The sequence below is a fragment of the Actinia tenebrosa genome, unplaced genomic scaffold (genome assembly GCF_029948245.1).
Source record: "Actinia tenebrosa isolate PJP-AT-01 unplaced genomic scaffold, QUT_ActTen_1.0 PGA_scaffold5__44_contigs__length_20552954, whole genome shotgun sequence".
Taxonomy (NCBI): domain Eukaryota; kingdom Metazoa; phylum Cnidaria; class Anthozoa; order Actiniaria; family Actiniidae; genus Actinia; species Actinia tenebrosa.
The window spans coordinates 19,588,625-19,608,640 of record NW_028292582.1 but is presented as its reverse complement, the minus strand read 5'-3'; the positions used below and the strand labels follow the sequence as shown (position 1 = coordinate 19,608,640).

Genomic DNA, 20,016 nt, shown 5'->3' with positions numbered 1-20,016 from the left:
CGTCCGTATCGCCCTCCATAAACGTTGTGAAGGCAAAGTCCCCATCCAGGCGATCCAACACCTGAGTTCGCAGTCGGCGCACAGTTTTGTTACGAATGCTCGTGATGGTGTCCATCTATATCTAAGGAATATCTTAACCTCCGTTTGCGATTCCCAACACAGCAGCAGTAAGGACTTATCGCGCGGCTGCCGACGGATCGCGCAAGACCCCCTGTAGGGCCTCGTAACTGCATACATTTCTTTGTATTTTTTTTTGGTCGTGCCGGCGTTTCGCGAGTCCCCCTTACTGCTGCTGCGAGTTCGTAGATGTGTTCCACGTTGGCCACTGAAAGATAAAAGCATACAGCAAATCTTGATATCTAATAGTTGATCTCTAAAATGTTGAATCGCGTAAATTCCAGGTCATAAGCCCTGAGCTTATGTTAAATCCAAAAGCGGGTCATAATCACTACCGAAAGTTGTAATGCATTTTTTTTCATTCTACATTTTAATTTAATTAATTCTATTGTCTTACCTAATCTAAATGGTGTAACTGGCACCGGCTAAACTAGCTGCATTTTAAAACCGCGGGACTCATAACCAGGTTTTCCCCGGCCATGTGCATGACGTCATCATGCAACATGGCCAAACGGAAGACCAAGTTCCGAATGAGAAGTTTGAAAGCTCGACTATCTTCACTTTCTGATTTTTAAAACATATTACGTAAGGAGTTAGGAATTCATAGGTGACAGCCTAGAGAGGTAGGGCAGACCCATTTAGTTCCAGACTTTACATTTATAACTCACGTGTGATGGAATTTCGGTTGGACTGGGGATAAATCTGTTGCAGAAGGACAACAAAGTCATCAGCCTTCTTCCCTGGTAATGGGATTTTAGCATCCTTTTTCTCTTTGAAATCAGATGACAGCATGGCTTTGAACACTGGTGACGCCATCTTGAGTATGAACCGATGAACGTGGAGTTGTTGATCCTCGACAACAAGAATGAGGTCACTGTCATCCCAGGGGCTCGAAAACTCATGTTCGATTGAAGCTGGTGATGAAACAGTTACATTGTCTTCTGAAGCCATTATATTGCTGCAGTCAAAAAAAAGCAGTATATCTTATAATTAGTATCAAGACAATTAATAGGATATCTTGCATGGGACGCTGGTCATCAAATGTTTCCATCAGGCTGACTCTGCTCAAGAAATGGCCATGGTAGTCAAGCACTCAGCCAGAAAGAATGCAATTATTTGGAAACCTTCGATTCAGCCAATGAACAACTCAGGAAATAATGTCTGCATCATTTTAGTGAAGCCAGGCAATCATAATCCAAAGTTTTTCCACTAAAATAACAGGGATTTTGATGATTTTGCGACATCGGGGAAGCCAGGTAATCTTTCCCTTTTTTGAGACCCGACTGACACCAACAAGACAACAGATGAAAACATACAAAGGGAATTGCATACCTTAATTCCATAGTTCCTTGACTTTCTGGATCGCTGGAATAAGATGATTTTTTTTTGTATAGAAAGCACTGGATATCAGAAGATGAAAACCTCGTCGGTGAAACCTTATTTTACAGCAATCAAATCTGCTTTGCTCGAAGCCTACTCGAAGCTCTATTTGAATGCCTGATGAGATCTTATTGAATACGTCTGACTTCTAGGAAACTAGACTTGCTCCAAGTCTCGCTCGTTATTTTTTCCGTTGGCGAGTCGTCGAATTCAATTTTCGGCACTTCGGGTTCCGACAGATTTCCAAAGGGAATGGCCGGAAAAAATAACGAGCGAGACTTAGAGCAAGTCTACTAGGAAACTGAATCTACTGAAACGTAACGTAACGTACGCGTGACCGTAACGCATCTCTAGATGTACCAACTAAATGGGAAGGGGAGAAAAAACAGTTTGTAGACCTCACTTTTGGAGGGTACAGTATGGTGTTCGTATGGTTAAAAGTAAGGACTTCGTCTATTTCAGAGACTCACTAGTAAAATGTCCACCCCAGGGATGCCCCCAGGGGTCCCCCCACGGTCTTGTTTACAAAAAGGTGACAAACTGCTAATTATTTCAATAAGGTTTAAATTTACTTTATTTTATTTCTTGTTGTTCTTTTTTTTGCTTAAGAATGACGAGTTATTTTACAGTCTTTAGGCTGGCATTTAGTAAATGAAACAGACGGGAACAATTCGGAATGAGTTCGTATCTTGTCGCACATGACATCGATAAATGCACGTTTCTTGCGATCACGATTGGCGTTGCTCGCAAAAGCTAGATATCTTCCCACCGATCCTTCATTCGTTGCCCACAACAACAGACCATAGTTAGGAGTACGAAAACGCCAGCTACGGACAGCCCGAGTGACGTCAAACTCGACGAAGCCGCTTGGTCGGCGGGTGTAGATGGTGGTTGGGCAGTCCTGAGGCGCAGCCTCGGCATCATTTTCCATCAAATTAAGAAACTCTCCGAATCATTTTGTGCCGTTAAAACGCTTAGTACTCGTGGCTTGACTTTCCGACCAATTGCGCCTGACCATGTGGACTTGAATTGGACGGGGGTGGTAGGGGGTGTTGATATAAGAGGGGTAATCGGGTATGTGACCGTCGAAGAAGTAAAGGTACATCTTGGCCCAACGTATTTTGTCTATAGGACATGCTGCATGCGGCAGATTTTCAAATTTGAGAAGTGAACGGTGAAGGCCGTATGGCGATTCACGACCAACTAACAGATACTGAAGGTGATTGAAGTTAGCATCCCTTTCCTTCAAAAAGACATCTTGAACGACATCCAGTCGATGGACAATCCCGGCACCATCATTGTATGTAGAGTAGGCTTGCGTGACGGAGAAGGGTAACACAACAATCAGCATCGCGACAGGAATCAATGTCAGCACCATCAAATCCTACGGTTTAAAGCATTCCACATTGTCATTCACTTTCCAATTTTTCTTAATTTGTATGGCGCTAGTTGCTGTGACGTATAGTATAAGCTATTGAAAAACAAAGAGACTTGGCAAGAACGATTAAGATCGCCTGTGTTGTTCCGTCTTCTTCTGAAATACTCAGTTTAGGTTGTTTGTAGGTTGTAGTCATAGGTTTCAACGGACCCCCCGAACCCCACTAGACCCACCCCGGCACAATGCCAGTGTTTGTAAACACCAACTAGCGCTATCCTCTATCCTACCCCAGCCATCAGGAGTTCTTGAGGTTCTCAGCCACTGTGTTAGTAGGGAGGAGATGGCCGCGATAAGGGGCTGTTACGTGAAGTTCACTCCATATCCACTACCATTACATTCATTATTTACAACACTCAACTCACATGTGGGATATATGATCGGGAAACGTAGAAATCCGGAGAAAAACCCTTGTTGCAAGGGAGAGAACGACACATCAAACAGACTCTACTCATATATGAAGTTCGGTCGAGAATCAAAGACCCCAGGGTTGAACTCAGTCGCACAGTGATAAGAAATCGACAATGCCGTAACAGCGCATGCAACCCATGTCAACGAATATACAATTCCAGTTACTTACTTACTTACTTCTTCGGCAGTTTTCAACTGGAACTAGAGACGAACGGACTGACGATCTTGAAGCTATCGAGCTACGAACGTATGAAGACAGTAATGTTTGCGAATGAGTCTAACTTGCACTCACGCGCATTATCTTATTTTCGCTAACCAAGCGAGACGATGCCCTTACGAAATAGTTTTCTTATTATCATTACATTACATCATGACATTATTCCATTAATCCAACTGATAATTCAGTCAGTTATGTTAATTCTTTCATGTTATGGTCCTCGAATAATAGTATGTCATGCAATCCTACTAAGTGCAAAGAAATAATTTTTACTAAGAAAGGAATGGACCAATTTAGTTTTCAGCCTATTTCTAATATTCCTCAGTGTAGCAGTCTTAAAATCTTAGGTATTACTTTCCAAAGTGATAGTAGATTTGACCTTCATGTAAAAGATACCATTATAGCTATAAACAAATCTTTATTTGTTATAAGATCCCTTAGGAAGGAAGGATATACACAAAAAGAAGTTGACCATTTATTTTCAACAATTGTTATATCAAAACTAATTTATGGTCTTAGTGTTTATGGAGCATCACCTCCGGAGCTTACCACCGTACAAAACTTTTTAGATCGCTGTTACAAACGAAATTATACAATATACCATTATAATATCCAGGATCTTTTAAATAAATTTGACACAAGGCTATATAAGAAATCGGTTAGTAGTGACCATCCTTTGCATAACATAGCGCCTAAAATACAAACGTCCAAATATAATTTAAAGAAATCATATTTTATTAGACCTAGAGTTAATTCTCAACGTTTTAAAAACTCATTTGTAAATAGAATAATCTTTAGTAATTAGTATCTTTTAATCAGTTTTTTAGTTTTATGATTGTAATCACGTTAATGATATGTATTTTATCATTTCTTTAATAAAGACATTATTACATTATTATTATTACAGATTTATGAGAGAACGTCGGTGATAACCAGCAGCTCCAAATCAACCTGTTGATCATATTGTCAATTGGAATTGGGAAGAGCTTGTCTTTCAAGGGAGAAAACACGGAAATCCCGAGGGAAAATCTCCAAGTGTTGAAGGGAACCAGCTTAACGCTAATATCCCTGAGGGGGACTCTTTTTGGAAAAGGGCGGGGCGTCGTACCTTTAGGGTTCTAGATCTGTAATTTCGTGTCTCGAAGGGTGTCACAATTCTACTAAATGTACCACCAGAGAGTAAGCCGGTACCCCTCATGGTGTCTGTCTGGAAATGAGATACCTGAGATTAAGTAATGACAGTCGGAACGACAGCTGTAATTCAGGATGCTTTTTTTAAATTTCGGTTTTTCATCTGATCTCATCTGACTTCCATCAAATAACTCTCTAAGTTAGCTCTTATGTATGGTAGTTCCCCCGGGATCTTTATATGTTGGGGGGAAGGGAAGGGGGTTTCAAGGATTGCGGAATTCGTTAAGCATGTGCCTTAGTTTCCCCTGCTGATATCGTAGGGTTTCCCATTCATTCAAAGCGTCTTCTACCAAATTTGCCTCTGAATGAGTTATTTCTCATGATAATTTTGCCGTTTGCAACAAAAGCTTCTCACGCTCCGCTTTGCTACTAACCGAACAAAGTTTATGGAATACGTCATCTCAGGTCCACCTCAAACTCTTCTTTTTATAGTTCGGCTTTATGTTTTGACTGTTACCATGACAACAGGAAAAAGGCCACCAATGGATAGAGGTTCAATAGCAGGCATGATTTTTTAAGCATTCAAATTACTTTTTGGCTTTTTGGGTGGGCACCAGTTCTTTGTAGTGTGTACGTGACTTTAAAAGTGCTAGGACGACATACCCATAGTATAATTACAAAGGTAGACAATTAAACTACTGATTATTTTATTATTTATTTCAGTTAATGATCATTCAGGAACTAAGTCTTACACCCTTTAAACAAATTATACTTGTTGTCTATACACGGAATCGAAATATGGCGACCAATTTAAATAACTATTGTTCTACACTGACTAGCGACTGACTAGACTCGTGTTCACGTAGGAAACATAAAAGTGTTCTCACATGTAAGAGAGGCAAGTCAGTTGCAAGTTAGTGCAGAACAATAATTATTCGAATTGGTAGACATATTTCGATCAGATGTATTAGTGCGTCCATTTAGGTGCTCTAAAAGACTTCAGCTTTTACTCTAAAAACTGACCTCAGCTTAATACGAGTGCTAGTTATGAAGTTATGAATTTACTTTGCTTCTTATTTTAAAATTTTCAAGAAGGGATTTTTTTAAAGCTAGCTTTTTAATGATCAAAACATTTTTATCGAAGACGATTCGGAACAGGTTCGGAAAAATTTTGTAACCTGTTGACCAAACTTTAGTAGTTGCACAAGACATTAATAAATGCATGTTTCTTGGAATCAGGATGGGCGTTGCTCCAGAAGCGTAGACCTCGTCCCGCCAAATTTTCATCCGTTGCCCATAGCAACAGGCCATGGTTAGGCGTACCTTTACGCCAGCTACGTACAGCCCTAGTGACGTCAAACTCGACAAAGCCTCTTGGTCGGTAGGTGTAGATGGTGGTCGCGCAGTCCTGGGGTGTAGCCTCGGCATCATTGTTATTCAAATCAAGCCATGGTTGAGACCAATTTATGCCATTCAAACGCCTCGCACTCGTGGCTTGGCTTTCGGCCCACGCTTTCTTGACCAGATGGACTTGAATTGGACGGGAGGTGTAGGGAGAACGGGAAACATGATGCCAACTGGGTTTGTGAGCGTATTCATAGTAAAGGTACATCTTAGCCCAACGAATTTTGTGCACAGGACATTCTAAAGGTAGATTTTCAAATTGGACCAGTGAACGTTTCTTGGGGTACTGTGGGTGACGGCCAACCAACAGATACTGAAGGTAATTGAAGTTAGTACTCCCTCGCTCCAGACAGACATCTTGAACGACATTCAGGTGGTGGGTAATTCCGTCACCACCATTGTCCTTATGGTAAGCTTGCGTGACAGGAAAGTGTAACGCAACAACCAAAATCGTGACAGGAATCAATATCATCATCGTCATATCCTACGATTTAAAGCATTTCAAATTGTCATTTTCTTCCCAATTATTTATTATCAAACTTCTTAAACTTATTTCTTCTTTACTCCATGCATTCCCAGGATTTTTGAGATGGGAGGAAGACTGAGGTTTGAAAATCATTGTCACCACCACCACCACGTTCCCTTTAAAAAACTGAATTTGTCTAGCTAAAAAATATATATAAATCTGCTCACGCACAACTTCGTTACATAGCAGGATGTCTACTCTCGTTTAACTGTTTGTCGTCATCCTCACTATTAGTTCCTGCTACTAAATTTTTCCGTTTCTAAAATTATTTCTAAAATTGGAAAGTTAAGACCTGCTCATGCACAACTTTTTAAAATAACAGGATGTCCACTGTCATCCTTGAACTATTTCCCATCATCTTCATCATTATCCACCTCGCGTAGCTCCTGCTCAAATTTTCCGTTTCTAAAAGTGATATACGAAATCTTGCAGTCCTTTCTTTGAAATCTTTGAATGACACTGACCATGCATCTAAAAAACTTTGAGAATCCAAAAGACATTCTAAACGTATAAAAATCTTTCCATTTTATAAGTAGAACCGAAAATTCCAAGTGGCCAGCCCGCCAGAACTTGTCGGGTCGCCCCTTAATTTACTAGTTTTGCATTTCGTTAGCACTTCTCGTTAGTCAACATTCGCATAATTAATGCGATAAAAAGGTATACTTTTTTCGGTTTTACAGATGAAATTTTCACGTGAAATGTCGTAATAGTGATGGGATCAGGAAAATTTAAGACTTTATGCATAATTTTATCTAACAGATCAAAAATAGTTTTCCGTGTTTGATACTCTGAGTGGCGGAGTGGTTTCCACCTTCTCGAGTGTGCTCTCAACATCTCAAGTGTTTTGATCAGAGTATCAAACACAGGAAACTGTTTTTTGATCGGTTTTATAAAATAACAAACACGCCAAAACTATCCCAATTATTTTATAAGAGTTTTTCAAAGTTTTGAAATTACTAAAACTTTGAAAGCACCGGAGAAATGGATTCCCAATTTTATTTGGCCCATTTTGCTGTCTACGCTATATTATGGGCATATCTATGTGATAAGGTCTGCAAAACACTGATGAAACCGCTAGTTTTCTAAAAGATTCTTCACTATTTTTGTGCGGCGCAAAAGAAAAATTTAAAGGTTTAAAACCTCTTATCGTGAAAATGTGAGTAAGAAGGAAAATTTAGTTCAATAGTTACATTACTGAACATTGAATATACTGAATACTGAATATTCGATTCCATTCTTACCTTCGAACTTTCTTTGCTTGTTGTCTATCGTTTCCTTCCGTTTATTGTAGCGGCAGTTAAACACACAATAAAACGGGAAAAAACACCCGAATATATGCTGAGCAGAATGAGGCAAGAGCTAAAAGTAGCTTTGATCGCGTGATAAAGTTTGACGTAACAAAACGTAAATGGTCAAATTTTGCACTTCGTGAAGCTTGATGTAACATTAATTCATGGGAAGGGTTGTTGATTAGGGACAAATATCAGTTAGGGACGGGGTCCAAAATAATGCTCTATAGAGGTTTTGCACCATCACATGACGGCAGCCATGTTAGATGGCAGGAACAATACAGTCGTTTTACATAAGAAAGAATTCAATTCCCAAGAGCAGAGGGATTTTATTGTTCGGCTATCTAACCACAGGCAGCCCAAGCAGTATTATGGCATGGGCACGTGATGGTGCAAAACATCTATAGAACTGAAGTTCGCAATGGACCCTTCTTAAAGTTATCTTGGATCTTATTTTTTATATAGTTATCTTGGATGTTATTTTGTTATCTTATTTGTGAATATTTAGACACTGATTCGCGGCTAAGCCTGAGAAAATGAGTCTGTAATCAAGGAACACAGCGGTATTAGATGAGTTCGAAAAAGGTCTGCGAGGGCTCACATTTCACATAACATCATCCCCATCTGGGCAGTGGTGGAGTTGTCACTGTATGTACATCCCTCCAGAAACGGTTAGCATTTTCTATATCAAGCAAATGAGCCCGCGATTTCACCAACAACCGCTGACTCGCTTTTCACGTTTGGATAAACTTGAGTAATTTACGGATTTCAATTACGTAGTCTTTATGGCTGGACGGATATTTCGAGGAAGCCGTTATCATCGTAGCGTTTCCTGCTTTGAATAGCTTGACTGTACTGAGTATTAAAGTGTCCTTTTGCATCTTTCAAAGGTATTATAAATCGTTATTTTCTATGGCAATTTCATATCCTTTTAAAGACAAATTTATTCGTTTGCGGAAATAGTTATCTTCACAATTCCTCTGTCATATTGAATAAATTAGGATAATAAACATCGAAACGAGACGAACGGCGAGTCACATATTCACGAACAAAACTAAACAGAACAGAAAAGTTGAAAAAACAGAAGGCAAACACCGAGGATAGAAGACACTGTGATGTCTCATAATCAACAGAACAAGAAACAACTCGCCGTTAGTTTCGTTTCAACGTCCGTAACATGATTTATTCAAGATGGTAGAGAAACCGTGAAGGGAACTATTCGTCAAGGTCACTTACAATTAAGTGACATTATATTTTGAGACGAAAACAACCAGTTACTGCTACTCTTGTACGTCAAGTTCCGCATTGTTATTCCCCGTTGGTGACCGAGAACGGTGCCCGCGGCGGGGACGGTTCTCGCTGAGCATAAATCTAAATACAACTTTTTCCCTGTGAGTACCACAGGCGACCCAAGCGCAGCTGAGAAAAACGGTTTGAAGTGGACACCAGCTAATGAGGAATGCTTTGTAATTGTCAACCAACATGGCGGCTATGACGTAGCATGCACATTATTGTTCTATAGAATGCACGTATTAGGCACTCCGAGGATAAGGGAAAAAACTGAGTCGAGTTGACATTGCAGTGCAATGTGGGGCTGTTTTGAGGGACGAAATAGACGCCATCTTGGAAATATTTCCCCTAAAACAGTCCGTCAATGCTTTGCAATGCAAACTCGACCCAGATTAGTTTTCCTCGACCTCAGAATATCTTAGGCCCCGTCCACACGTATCCGAAGATTTTTGTATCCGCAAATATTTTTTTTTGCGGAAACGAAAATGTTTGCGTCCACGCGCAGCGTATTCGAATTGTTTTCGCTGTCCACATGTATCCAGAAATTTCTTGATCCGCCCTGATGCACGCTAGTGCCTAGTCCCTTTGACGGATAGTTTTTCTCATTGAGCATGCGCAAAATCGTGTTTACGTCAGCGTATTCGAAAATTTGCGGATACGACTGTCCACACGTATCCGGCGTATTAGGAGCGTATTCGAAAATTTCCACTCTGGAGACTGTTTTCGAAAATTTCCGGATACGGATACCAAAATTTCCGGACACGTGTGGACGGGGTCTTATAAGATTTTCACTCTGTCCCTAGAGAGTTAACTGACAATAGAGATGGCAGCCATATTGGTGTACCTAACAAAAGAAACTAATGACAAAGTTATTGTCAAATGTACACCAATATGGTGGCTGTGACGTCATGTCTGACAATAGAGGTTGCAGCCATATTGGTGTACCTAACAAAAGAAACTAATGACAAAGTTATTGTCAAAGGTACACCAATATGGCGGCTGTGACGTCATGTCTGATAATAGAGATGGCAGCCATATTGGTGTACCTAACAAAAGAAAGTAATGACAAAGTTGTCAAAGGACACCAATATTGCGGGTGTGACATCATGTCTGAAAATAGAGATGGCAGCCATATTGGTGTACCTAACAAAAGAAACTAATGACAAAGTTATTGTCGAAGATACACCAATATGGCGGCTGTGATGTCGTATGAAAATGCTCTATTCGGTATTTTCGAAAACGGATTGTGGTCAGTTGTGGGCTCGATTCCCTAAGACCTGAAGGCCGGCTACCATTCCCCGAACTCGGCCATCAATTGGGAGGGCACCAGTTCCTTGTTGCGTGCACGTGACTTTAGTAGTGCCAGTGATGATATACCCATAATCTAATTACAAAGATAGACAAATAAACTGCTGATTATGTTATTATTTATTTCAGTTTATGATTGTAATCGTAGATCAGTAACTGACTGAATCTTACATGCATCCTTATCAAAAATTCAGTATTCTCGGTGTCTTTTTAGTGAATCCATTTAAGTAATCTAAAAGAATTTAAACTGTCCACAGCTTATACGAGTGCTAGTTATGAAGTTATGAAGGTAGCCGAGCCTTTGCATCGAAGCGAGACGAACGGTGAGCTTGCAAAGTTATTGACCTCTTTTTAACGCCTTGGACAATTATTCACATGTCTCTATCGTTGCAAGCTCACCGTTCGTCTCGCTTCGATGCAAAGGCACGGCTACCTTTCAAAATGGCGCAGGGAACTGTGAAGGGGACTATGCACTGTTTCTTGTTTACGTGTTCAAGAATGATAATTTTTTAGGCTAGCTTTTTACTAATGAAAACATTCTTAAAAACAACAACTCGGAACGGGTTCGGAAAACGTTCGTAATCCGTTGACTGAATTTTAGTACTCACACATGACATTAATAAATGCATGTTTCTTGGAATCAGGATGGGCGTTGCTAGCAAAACGCAGATCTCTTCCCGCTAAATTTTCATCCGTTGCCCAGAGCAACATGCCATGGTTAGGCGTACCTTTACGCCAGCTACGTACAGCCCTAGTGACGTCAAACTCGACAAAGCCGCTTGGGCGGAAGGAGTAGATGGTGGTCGCGCAGTCCTGTGGTGTAGCCTCGGCATCATTGTTATTCAAATCAAGGTATGGTTGAGACCAATTTATGCCATTCAAACGCCTCACACTCGTGGCTTGGCTTTCGGCCCACGCTTTCTTGACCAGGTGGACTTGAATTGGACGGGAGATGTAGGGAGTCTGGATAACAGTATGCCCACTGGCTTTGTGAGAGTATGCGAAATAAAGGTACATCTTGGCCCAACGAATTTTGTGCACAGGACATTCTAAAGGTAGATTTTCAAATTGGACCAGTGAACGTTTCTTGGGGTACTGTGGGTGACGGCCAACCAACAGATACTGAAGATAATTGAAGTTAGTACTCCCTCGCTCCAGACAGACATCTTGAACGACATTCAGTCGATAGGTAATCCCGTCACCACCATTGTGCGTAGAGGCTTGCGTGACAGAGAAGGGTAACACAACAACCAAAATCGTGACAGGAATCAACGTCAGCATCATTAAATTCTGCGATTTAAATCATTCTCTTTACCTTGTAACACTAGGATTTTCAGTCTTACTCCAACCATAAAGTGGTCTTGAGGTTTTTAGGCTGTGGGTACGTAAAGGAGAGAGAAGTTCGCTCTACACACACTACCACTACATTCAATTAACTCACATTTTGATTTTTATGGAGAGAGCGATACCGGACAACCAAGAGACAGCGGTGAGGCGGCGCAGTAAGGGATAGCGAATCCACGATTAGGGTGGAACCAAACTAATTCAGAGCGAATTGCGGACAATTTTATTCTCGCTCGATTTGCAAAACTAGTGCGTCAATTTAACTGGATTTTTCATACAATGTGCTTTGATGAATGTACTTTTTCCTGCCCTAGACTTTCCATCCAAATTTATACACAGGCTGCATTAGTACTAGATGATAAGATTTTGAAAATTTCAGGATAAACGTTACTGGGGATGAGGAGAAAAAAGCCAAAAACTAAAAATAGCGCTGTTTGATTTTCGGCCGTAATAGGCTAAAACACTTTAAAAAATCTTAAAATAAGATACACTGTTAGAATCTAGGATAATCAAAGCTCATTATATGAAAAATCCATTTAAATTGCCGCAGTAGTTTTGAGAAGCGAGCGAGAATGAAATTGTTCAAAATTCGCTCTGAATTAGTTTGGATTCACCTTAATCACGGGTAAACCATTGATGTTTCACTGACCTGATAAAACCGCAAAACGTGTTCTACCTCTGATTTTCTTTCTCGAGATAATTTAGAATAGTCTTCTTATGCTCTTCGCGATACTAGCTAGCCTAACAAAGTTTGTCGCGAATACAGCATCTTATATAGAGCCACGCAGAAACCTTTTTATAGCTTTTTTGATGTGTTGATGGTACCATGACGACAGGATCGGACAAATTGCTACCGATAGAGGCTCAAGAACAAGCATGATGTTTGACCGATTTTGAATTATTTTTAGGTTTGTCGCAAACTGAAGTATTTCTCTGGTTCAAGATACGTGCATGATGGACACGCTGCATGGGAAACACCGGGGTGTATGTGACGCTGAATGAATCTTCCATCATCCGTAGTCTCGCGTCCTCGCGAGCGGACCTGAGGCTCCCCCAGAGGGTTTGAGGGAACAAGGGAACACGACCATTTACTTTTAGGGAACAAGGGATATCATCAATTTATCAATAATAATATATTAACAATTATTTGATTTTCGTCATTATACGGAATATTGAATTTTAGTTTATTGCAAATTTGCGTTTTATTTATATATGTCATTTATAATTTGCTCACTTGATTATTTCGTCATGAAAATGCGCGCTATAAGCATTAAAGTTATTATTATTATCATTATCATTATTATTATTATTATTAGATTTGCAATTGTAAAACAAAAAGCATCAAAATAAAGTTTTCATTATTATTACTACTACTACTATTATTATTATTATTAAATAACTTTTAGGGAACAAATAATAAATAAATTTGTGAAAAATCACATTCTTGGGGAACAAATTGACGAATTTTGTACTTCGAATTTTCGAGGGAACAAACAGTAAAATGTATGGAGAGCAAGGGAACTTTGACCTCTCCCCGCGGACCCCCTGATTCAGTCGTAGTTCTTGTCAAAAAATCTAAGCTCGTTTTCTAAAAATAAATGTCATTTTTGGGCGTTGAAAGTCATTAACGATACTTGACCATGTTAATTTTGCCGCTGCTCGGGTAACATGCGTGGTTTGTTCGTTTACAAATCATGAAATGATCCACGATTGAAGCCTTATTACCACTGTTGCTCTGTTACCATGGTGACAAAACAGAAGATTCGTGCCATATCAAACAACTCCCTGTATATATCAAATAAACGACCAAAATGCGATGGTTGATAGATTTCTATTCCTTTCCTTAAATGGGCCAAAATATATTCTTGGCTTTCACCCACGTGACACCGGTCTTGACAACGGTTGCTATCCGCCATCTTTGTGCCCCTCGATAGTAAACAAACAGACGCGACAGAGAGATATGTGTGAACTTTTCACTGAACATGGTGCATTGTATCGTAGTTGGTTGCGGTTCAAAGAGCGGTAAGAAAAAAGTTTCCTTTTCTTCAATACCTAAAGTGATATCGAATCAAGGCGAAGAGCACGAAGAGATGACACGAGAGCGGAGAAGGCTTTGGATTTCGGCCATCAGTCGAGGCGATACTGACGCGAAGAGGGTTCTTGAAACCGAACGTGTTTGTGGTCTTCACTTTGTCTCTGGAAAGCCTGCAAAAGTCTGGGACAGATATAATATTGATTGGGTTCCACCTATTAACCTTGGAAAAAAGGAAAGTCAGGAAGAAGATCTGAAGGAAGCAGCGAAAGCTAAGACAGAACGAGCTGAAAGGGCAAGAGAGCGCAGGAAGCGAATCATAGAACATCAGCAACTTGGAGTCGAGAGGAAAAAGAAGGACTTGAATCAAATTGGGAGTGCTGTCCAAGATATCGAGTTTTCTACCGAAACACAGAGTAATTCATGTTTTAATATTGAGCCTTCTTGCAGCAGTGCGAATGATGAGCGTGAAGAAATACTCGACAAGAGCACCCAGACACCCGTAGTGACTTTCAAGGACGAGTCAACACAGATGGACTTAGACTTAACTTATTTTGAAGGTTCACAGAACGCTGACACACAGACAGATGAATTTGAATACATGTTTTTAAAATCTGCATATCAAGCTCCGGACAGAGAATTCTTCGATACAGCTGATAAAGTTCGATTTTACACAGGACTACCTTCCTATGAAGTCCTGACGGTGGTGTTTGAGCATGTCGCGCCACATGTTCAACGGAAATCTACAGTTCTTAATAGATTTCAAGAATTTGTGCTGGTACTGATGAAGCTGAGACTAAACGTTCCCTTTCAAGACCTAGCGTATCGTTTCGTGGTGTCCCTGTCAAGTGTATCAAGAATATTTACCTCTTGGATATTGGCAATGGATTCTAGGTTGTCCTGCTTTATCCATTTGGCCTGAAAGGGAACAGTTGTGGAAAACTATGCCAATGTGCTTTCAATATACATTTAGGCGCAAAGTAACTGTCATAATCGATTGCTTTGAAGTTTTTATTGAAAAACCAACAAATCTTATGGCCAGAGCTCAAACGTTCTCATCTTATAAGCGCCACAACACCATAAAGATCCTTATTGGTATCACTCCCCAAGGTACAATTTGCTTTGTTTCTGAAGCTTGGGGTGGCCGCACCTCAGATAAATATTTAACTGAGAATTGTGGATTCTTAGATAAGTTGACCCCAGGGGATACAGTCATGGCTGATCGGGGATTTACCATCACAGAAAGTGTTGGTTTAAAGCATGGAAAACTGGTAATTCCAGCATTTACCAAAGGGAAAGCCCAGTTAGATCCCATTGACGTTGAACATTCAAGGGGGATAGCCAGTGTTAGGATACACGTCGAAAGAGTGATTGGTCTACTGCGGCGAAAATACACTATTCTGGAAGGAACACTGCCCACAAACTTTGTAAGCAGCAACCAGAATGGGTCACCTGAATTCCAGGTACCAATCATTGACCGCATTTTAAGGGTTTGCTCTGCACTTGTTAATTTTTGTCCTTCCATAGTGCCATTTGAGTAGTACATTTTTCATAAAAAGCAGGGGTGGTAACAATGTTTAAAGTTTTTTCTATAATAACATTATACCAGGAGAAATCATTATTACATTGCGACAGGCACAAAACACTAAAATCACAATTACTATTTCACTAGAAATAAAGCAACAATTTTATTCACGTTCTTCAACAAGTCCAAATATGGAGGGGACAAACAATCTTAAAAATTAAATTTTGATATGAAAAAGGGCATGAAGGAAAAAGAAAGTGAAAATAACTCTTTACCTATGGCCTAATTTTTCATCTGAGATTATGTGCTAAGAAGATAACTGTGGCTAACACATGAATACTGATTTTGATTCAACTAACAATTTTTTAGCCAGAGAGAAATTGAAAAATATTATGCCAAAGGTAAACAGAGGTCTAATAATATTCAATAGCAACTGAAATGTTTATTAATTAATTTTATTGCTAGAAATATTGCTCTATGTATGACTCATTGTCATGTTACTGTTTCTTCCCTGATACACCATTTCCCTGAACATGGGTTCCTGCTTATTTTAATATTGTCACTAGATTTCATAATAAGAGATGTAGATTGAATCTCGAAAGAAAAGATTTTAATATGTTGGTGTATTTCTCAAAGCAGAATTAATCTGTTTTGACTGAGCCTAAAGTAAGAAGCTGATAATGCTGGACAGTTCAGACACAAACATTTTTACATTTTATTCACTGAGTTCCAATGAAAAGATGTCTGATTTAAATCGCTTAAATGAAGTATTTATTTTGATTATCAGCTTTTTGCTTTTGGTTATTTATTAAAAATTATTTATTATAATATTTATGTCATATTACTGACTATTACTTATCACTAATAATTTTCTTTGCTAAAGAATGAATTAAAAAGTTGGAAACATGCTTATTTGTCCACCTTTAAGGGAAGCTAATAAATGGGGACGCATTTTAGCAACATCAAAAGTTACATGACTGGGGTTAGTACCAAAAGCCAAACACGTAGCAAAAGCAACTGAAAAAGCTCCGCAGTCGCTACCATTACTTTGTTGCTGAACTGGTACAAATTCTAAATTAACTAGTCTTCCACCTATTAAGTCATTTGCTTGCTCCTCTATTTCCTGGCTAATTGCATGATGGTAGAGACTATCATAAAGATTTACAACACCAGGTAAGCATCCTATACTGCTAATACATACCCAGTGATCAGTCCCTGTATGCAAAATCTGAATAAATTCTCCCGAAACTACATCAAAGTTCCTTACTCTTCCTAGGGTTGGGCGCTGAAATCCCTCAATTGACTGGTTTACATTCTGCAATAATACTTGGGTAGCTTGAATTATATCACCATTAAGCCATCCAGCAGGATCACTGATGAGGTCATAATCAGCATTGTTTAGTGTTGCAAGGGCACTATACTTGTCAACAACACCGGTTGTAACCTGTGTGATTTCAATATCGTCTTCACTGTCACTATTACAATCATCTGTTTGTGATTCTGAAGTTTCTGGTGATGGTGAATTGCTTGGCTTGGCAGAGGTTGTCTTTGAAGAAGTAGAAGTGGTAGGTGTGGATGATTTGTTTTCTTTAGCTTTACAGGCACCACACACCCACGTTGACTGGTGATTCTTTGGCATTCTTTTCAATCCCAAACAGCTAAGATGAAAAAAATGACCATTTGTACAGTTGGCATTGTGGCACTCGACCAGTTTATCACTTATGAGTGCCTTTGCATTACAAACACAAATAGCATTGCATTGCATTGCAGCTTGGTTGACAGTAGATGGTTTCGGCTTGGCTTTTGAAGCCCCAATTCCTCTCTTAAACTGTGGCAGCCTGCTGCAGTGAGGACAATACCATCTTTTAGGTATGGACTTCCCACCTACAGCCAAACATTCTATGTGAAATTGGCCATAAGGACAGTCAGCATTACTGCAGGAGACCATCTCATCACTGCACTGTCCTCTACAAAAGCAGACTGCTTGATCACCTGGAACTTTAATGATAACATTGCACTTTCTTGTGTACCACCGTCCCAAGATCTCAGGGAGTATGCCAATCCTCCAAAATGCTTCAAGCTTTTTCACGACAGTTTTGAAGTGGTGGGGGTCTGGGTAAATTCTTTCACACACAATGTGTGCATTTCCATCTGAATCCACAGCACAAACAACAAAGTCAGCATATTTTCTTTCTGGCAGAGTAAACAACTGTTGTTGAACCTGTAAGTAATAATTGTGGCTCTTCTTTAGCTTCATTAGGCCATTTACCACCTCAAGACAAGAGTTTTTTTGTAGAACATACTGCTTAAAGTCACAGTTGGGGATGGAAATGGGACATTTCACCTCTCCACATCCCAATCCGCAGCAATTGCAAGAAACTAAAAAGTCTGGGGTTGCATGGATGAAAGGAAATTCCCTGTTGATGAACAAACCACATCTCTTAAGTTCAAAGTTAATATGCTTTGTTTTCATTAAGCTTTCATATGCATTAATGGCATACTGTTCGTACTTGATGCCATGTCGAATGGCCTTGTTATCCAGCTTGTACAAGTGGGGGTAGCAGATAGATTGGATCAGTGACTGGGAGGGCTGAGCTAGGTTGGTGTTGTAGGCAGCACCACATACAGAGGCTCCAATTCTGCTAGCACGATGTCTAAAAAAACCTGGGCCCTTAGCTTGATCTCTTGTGTCTTGCTCAACCGCTTTTATCTCCTCGTCTGAAATGTTCAGCTTGACATCTAAGCACTTTCGCAACAGTTCTAGATAATCTAGATCTAAATTACAAGGCTCGTAAAGATCACATAAAACTGGAACATTCCGACTTTTGGAAATGAAATGGTCAGCGAAGGGGTCGATTAAATTTAACAAAGCAGCTTTTGTTTGGCAGTTGTAGAGTTTTGTGTAAAATTCCTCCTTTTCCGCTGCTGAAACTTGGGCTGAAGGGTTCGGGTCTCGTCCAGGTCCAGCTTGATTTTTACGAGACTGTCCTAAATTTTCATCATTCAATTTATCAATGTTACTGTCTAGAATCTCTTTGAGTTTTTTCGCAGAAGAGAAATCTATGTCCTTGGCCCTTGCGTAAGATACTTGGTTGACATACGTGGGAAGAAGCCACGTGCACTTAACTTGGGTACAGGCTAATTTCCCGTTGATTCTTGTCCAACATTCGATGTAAAATAAGACGCTGGCAACATGCGAACAAGATTCTGCTAGGCCTGCTTTACAACCCAAACAATGAGCAGAAAAAATCGTACCATCCTTGCCGGCAATGATCCAAATATCGGCCAGAGGGTCATTCATGCGTTGGGAATGGCGAACTTTCGCCACGACCACATGCTTGCTTGAGATAATTCGTCCTCTTACTGAAGCCACAAATCCAGACACCACTTGATTATATGCTTCCAAACTCTTGTAATTTTTAAACTGATCGTTCGTATAATAGCTCGTCTGCAAAACCAAGTAACTAAACAAAACATTCAGGATCAAACTGCTCACTTGGTATGGTGACTGGATCAACGCCTACTGCCTCGATCTTCTTCAAATAACGTTCCTTTACATGACTTTCAAGACCTGATCCATATTTCGAGAGCACTGGCACAGCCATTTTCCAAAGTTTTGAGACGTTATTTGGCTCTGAAGCGAGCTAAAACTCTAAACACTATAAAAATGGCCTACTATTATCACAACATTTCACACTCGGAGGAGCCCAAAGATGGCGGACGCCCATATTTGGATAGGTCGAAATAGGTCAGTGACGTCACGTGAAAGCCAAGAATTGGAAAGATATCTCTACTTTGGCGCCAAAACCCTCAAATGTATCGTAACCGACACAGGGAACCCGTTTCAGATTTCGTGTTTTCTGTTGCTGAGGCTTAACCTAGATTTTGTGCAGAATTATTATGCGTTACAGTGAATGTCCATGGAATTTCAAATTGTTTGTATTGTTGAAGTTGTTGACTGTTGCTGGGCTATCCTTAGTAAACGAGTCTGCAATCAAGGAACACAGCGGTAATTTGGAACTCGAGAAGGGTCTATTTGTATTCCAGGATACACTTACCATTTTATATTCCTTCCAGGAGTTCCAGGACCAAACGATTTTGATAGCAGTTAAACCAACTATTTCGTCTCTACTTTCCCGCCAAAACCCTTAAACAAGAGAATATGAACTAAGAGAAGGAATCCCCGTGCACCATCATGTGCACACTTTGATGCTATTTTTAATCATTGATGCTATTTTTAACTCGTTACCATACCCGCGCGATAACCATGCTTCCCTTTAATGCCTAGGTTTTAGGACACGAAAAGCGCCATATTTCGTTTTGTCCACGACAAAAACACAAGCTTTTGTTTACTGAAAAGACTGGAAACCGCCTACCCTTAAGAAATCAACCAATCAGGTTCTTCGCTCAAAATATCTCCAAGCTAAAAATAGCATCAAACTGTGCACATGATATAGATAGGATTCCTTCTCTTAGTTCATATTCTCTTGCCTTAAATGTATCGTAACCAACACAGGGATCCCGTTGCAGATTATGGGCTTGTGACGCTGTTCAGACCGGTACTGTTTTTTTACTAAGTATTGCGCCTTCCTTCCCAGGGAAACTAA

The 20,016-nt window shown here is 40.0% G+C and overlaps 6 protein-coding genes across 7 annotated transcripts; 2 read left to right on the top strand and 4 right to left on the bottom strand.

Annotated features, from left to right (window-relative positions):
* Positions 1-774: 774 nt before the first annotated feature.
* Positions 775-1,073, bottom strand: LOC116298985 (BTB and MATH domain-containing protein 38-like). Its single transcript, XM_031707587.2, has one exon. The coding sequence runs from the start codon at positions 1,066-1,068 to the stop codon at positions 775-777; it is 294 nt and encodes a 97-aa protein (XP_031563447.2). The 5' UTR covers positions 1,069-1,073.
* A 4,308-nt stretch (positions 1,074-5,381) lies between these two features.
* LOC116298982 (uncharacterized) lies at positions 5,382-7,991 on the bottom strand. The gene is made up of 2 exons (XM_031707583.2): positions 7,863-7,991; positions 5,382-6,579 (listed from the first exon to the last, which is right to left on the bottom strand). Exon 2 carries the CDS (start codon positions 6,574-6,576, stop codon positions 5,884-5,886), a length of 693 nt encoding a protein of 230 aa, XP_031563443.1. The 5' UTR covers positions 6,577-6,579; positions 7,863-7,991; the 3' UTR covers positions 5,382-5,883.
* A 2,619-nt stretch (positions 7,992-10,610) lies between these two features.
* On the bottom strand, positions 10,611-12,611 carry LOC116298980 (uncharacterized). Of its 2 annotated transcripts, none has more exons than XM_031707581.2 (2): positions 12,502-12,611; positions 10,611-11,798 (listed from the first exon to the last, which is right to left on the bottom strand). In XM_031707581.2, the coding sequence occupies exon 2, from the start codon at positions 11,790-11,792 to the stop codon at positions 11,106-11,108; it is 687 nt and encodes a 228-aa protein (XP_031563441.1). In that variant the 5' UTR covers positions 11,793-11,798; positions 12,502-12,611; the 3' UTR covers positions 10,611-11,105. The 2 variants fall into 2 exon arrangements, with proteins under 2 accessions (XP_031563441.1, XP_031563442.1); XM_031707582.2 differs by having other exon boundaries at positions 10,611-11,883; positions 12,502-12,605.
* A 1,223-nt stretch (positions 12,612-13,834) lies between these two features.
* Positions 13,835-14,806, top strand: LOC148906815 (uncharacterized). Its single transcript, XM_089038141.1, has one exon. It carries the CDS (start codon positions 13,835-13,837, stop codon positions 14,804-14,806), a length of 972 nt encoding a protein of 323 aa, XP_088894267.1.
* A 22-nt stretch (positions 14,807-14,828) lies between these two features.
* Positions 14,829-15,425, top strand: LOC148906814 (uncharacterized). The gene has a single exon (XM_089038140.1). It carries the CDS (start codon positions 14,829-14,831, stop codon positions 15,423-15,425), a length of 597 nt encoding a protein of 198 aa, XP_088894266.1.
* A 128-nt stretch (positions 15,426-15,553) lies between these two features.
* LOC148906813 (uncharacterized) lies at positions 15,554-19,109 on the bottom strand. The gene has a single exon (XM_089037740.1). The coding sequence runs from the start codon at positions 18,708-18,710 to the stop codon at positions 16,299-16,301; it is 2,412 nt and encodes an 803-aa protein (XP_088893866.1). The 5' UTR covers positions 18,711-19,109; the 3' UTR covers positions 15,554-16,298.
* Between the last annotated feature and the right edge of the window lie 907 nt (positions 19,110-20,016).

What these genes read in the sequence shown, in the direction of transcription:
- LOC116298985 (XM_031707587.2), bottom strand. Translation starts at nt 1,068, where the DNA reads ATGGCTTCAGAAGACAATGTAACTGTTTCATCACCAGCTTCAATCGAA.
- LOC116298982 (XM_031707583.2), bottom strand. Translation starts at nt 6,576, where the DNA reads ATGACGATGATGATATTGATTCCTGTCACGATTTTGGTTGTTGCGTTA.
- LOC116298980 (XM_031707581.2), bottom strand. Translation starts at nt 11,792, where the DNA reads ATGATGCTGACGTTGATTCCTGTCACGATTTTGGTTGTTGTGTTACCC.
- LOC148906815 (XM_089038141.1), top strand. Translation starts at nt 13,835, where the DNA reads ATGGTGCATTGTATCGTAGTTGGTTGCGGTTCAAAGAGCGGTAAGAAA.
- LOC148906814 (XM_089038140.1), top strand. Translation starts at nt 14,829, where the DNA reads ATGCCAATGTGCTTTCAATATACATTTAGGCGCAAAGTAACTGTCATA.
- LOC148906813 (XM_089037740.1), bottom strand. Translation starts at nt 18,710, where the DNA reads ATGAATGACCCTCTGGCCGATATTTGGATCATTGCCGGCAAGGATGGT.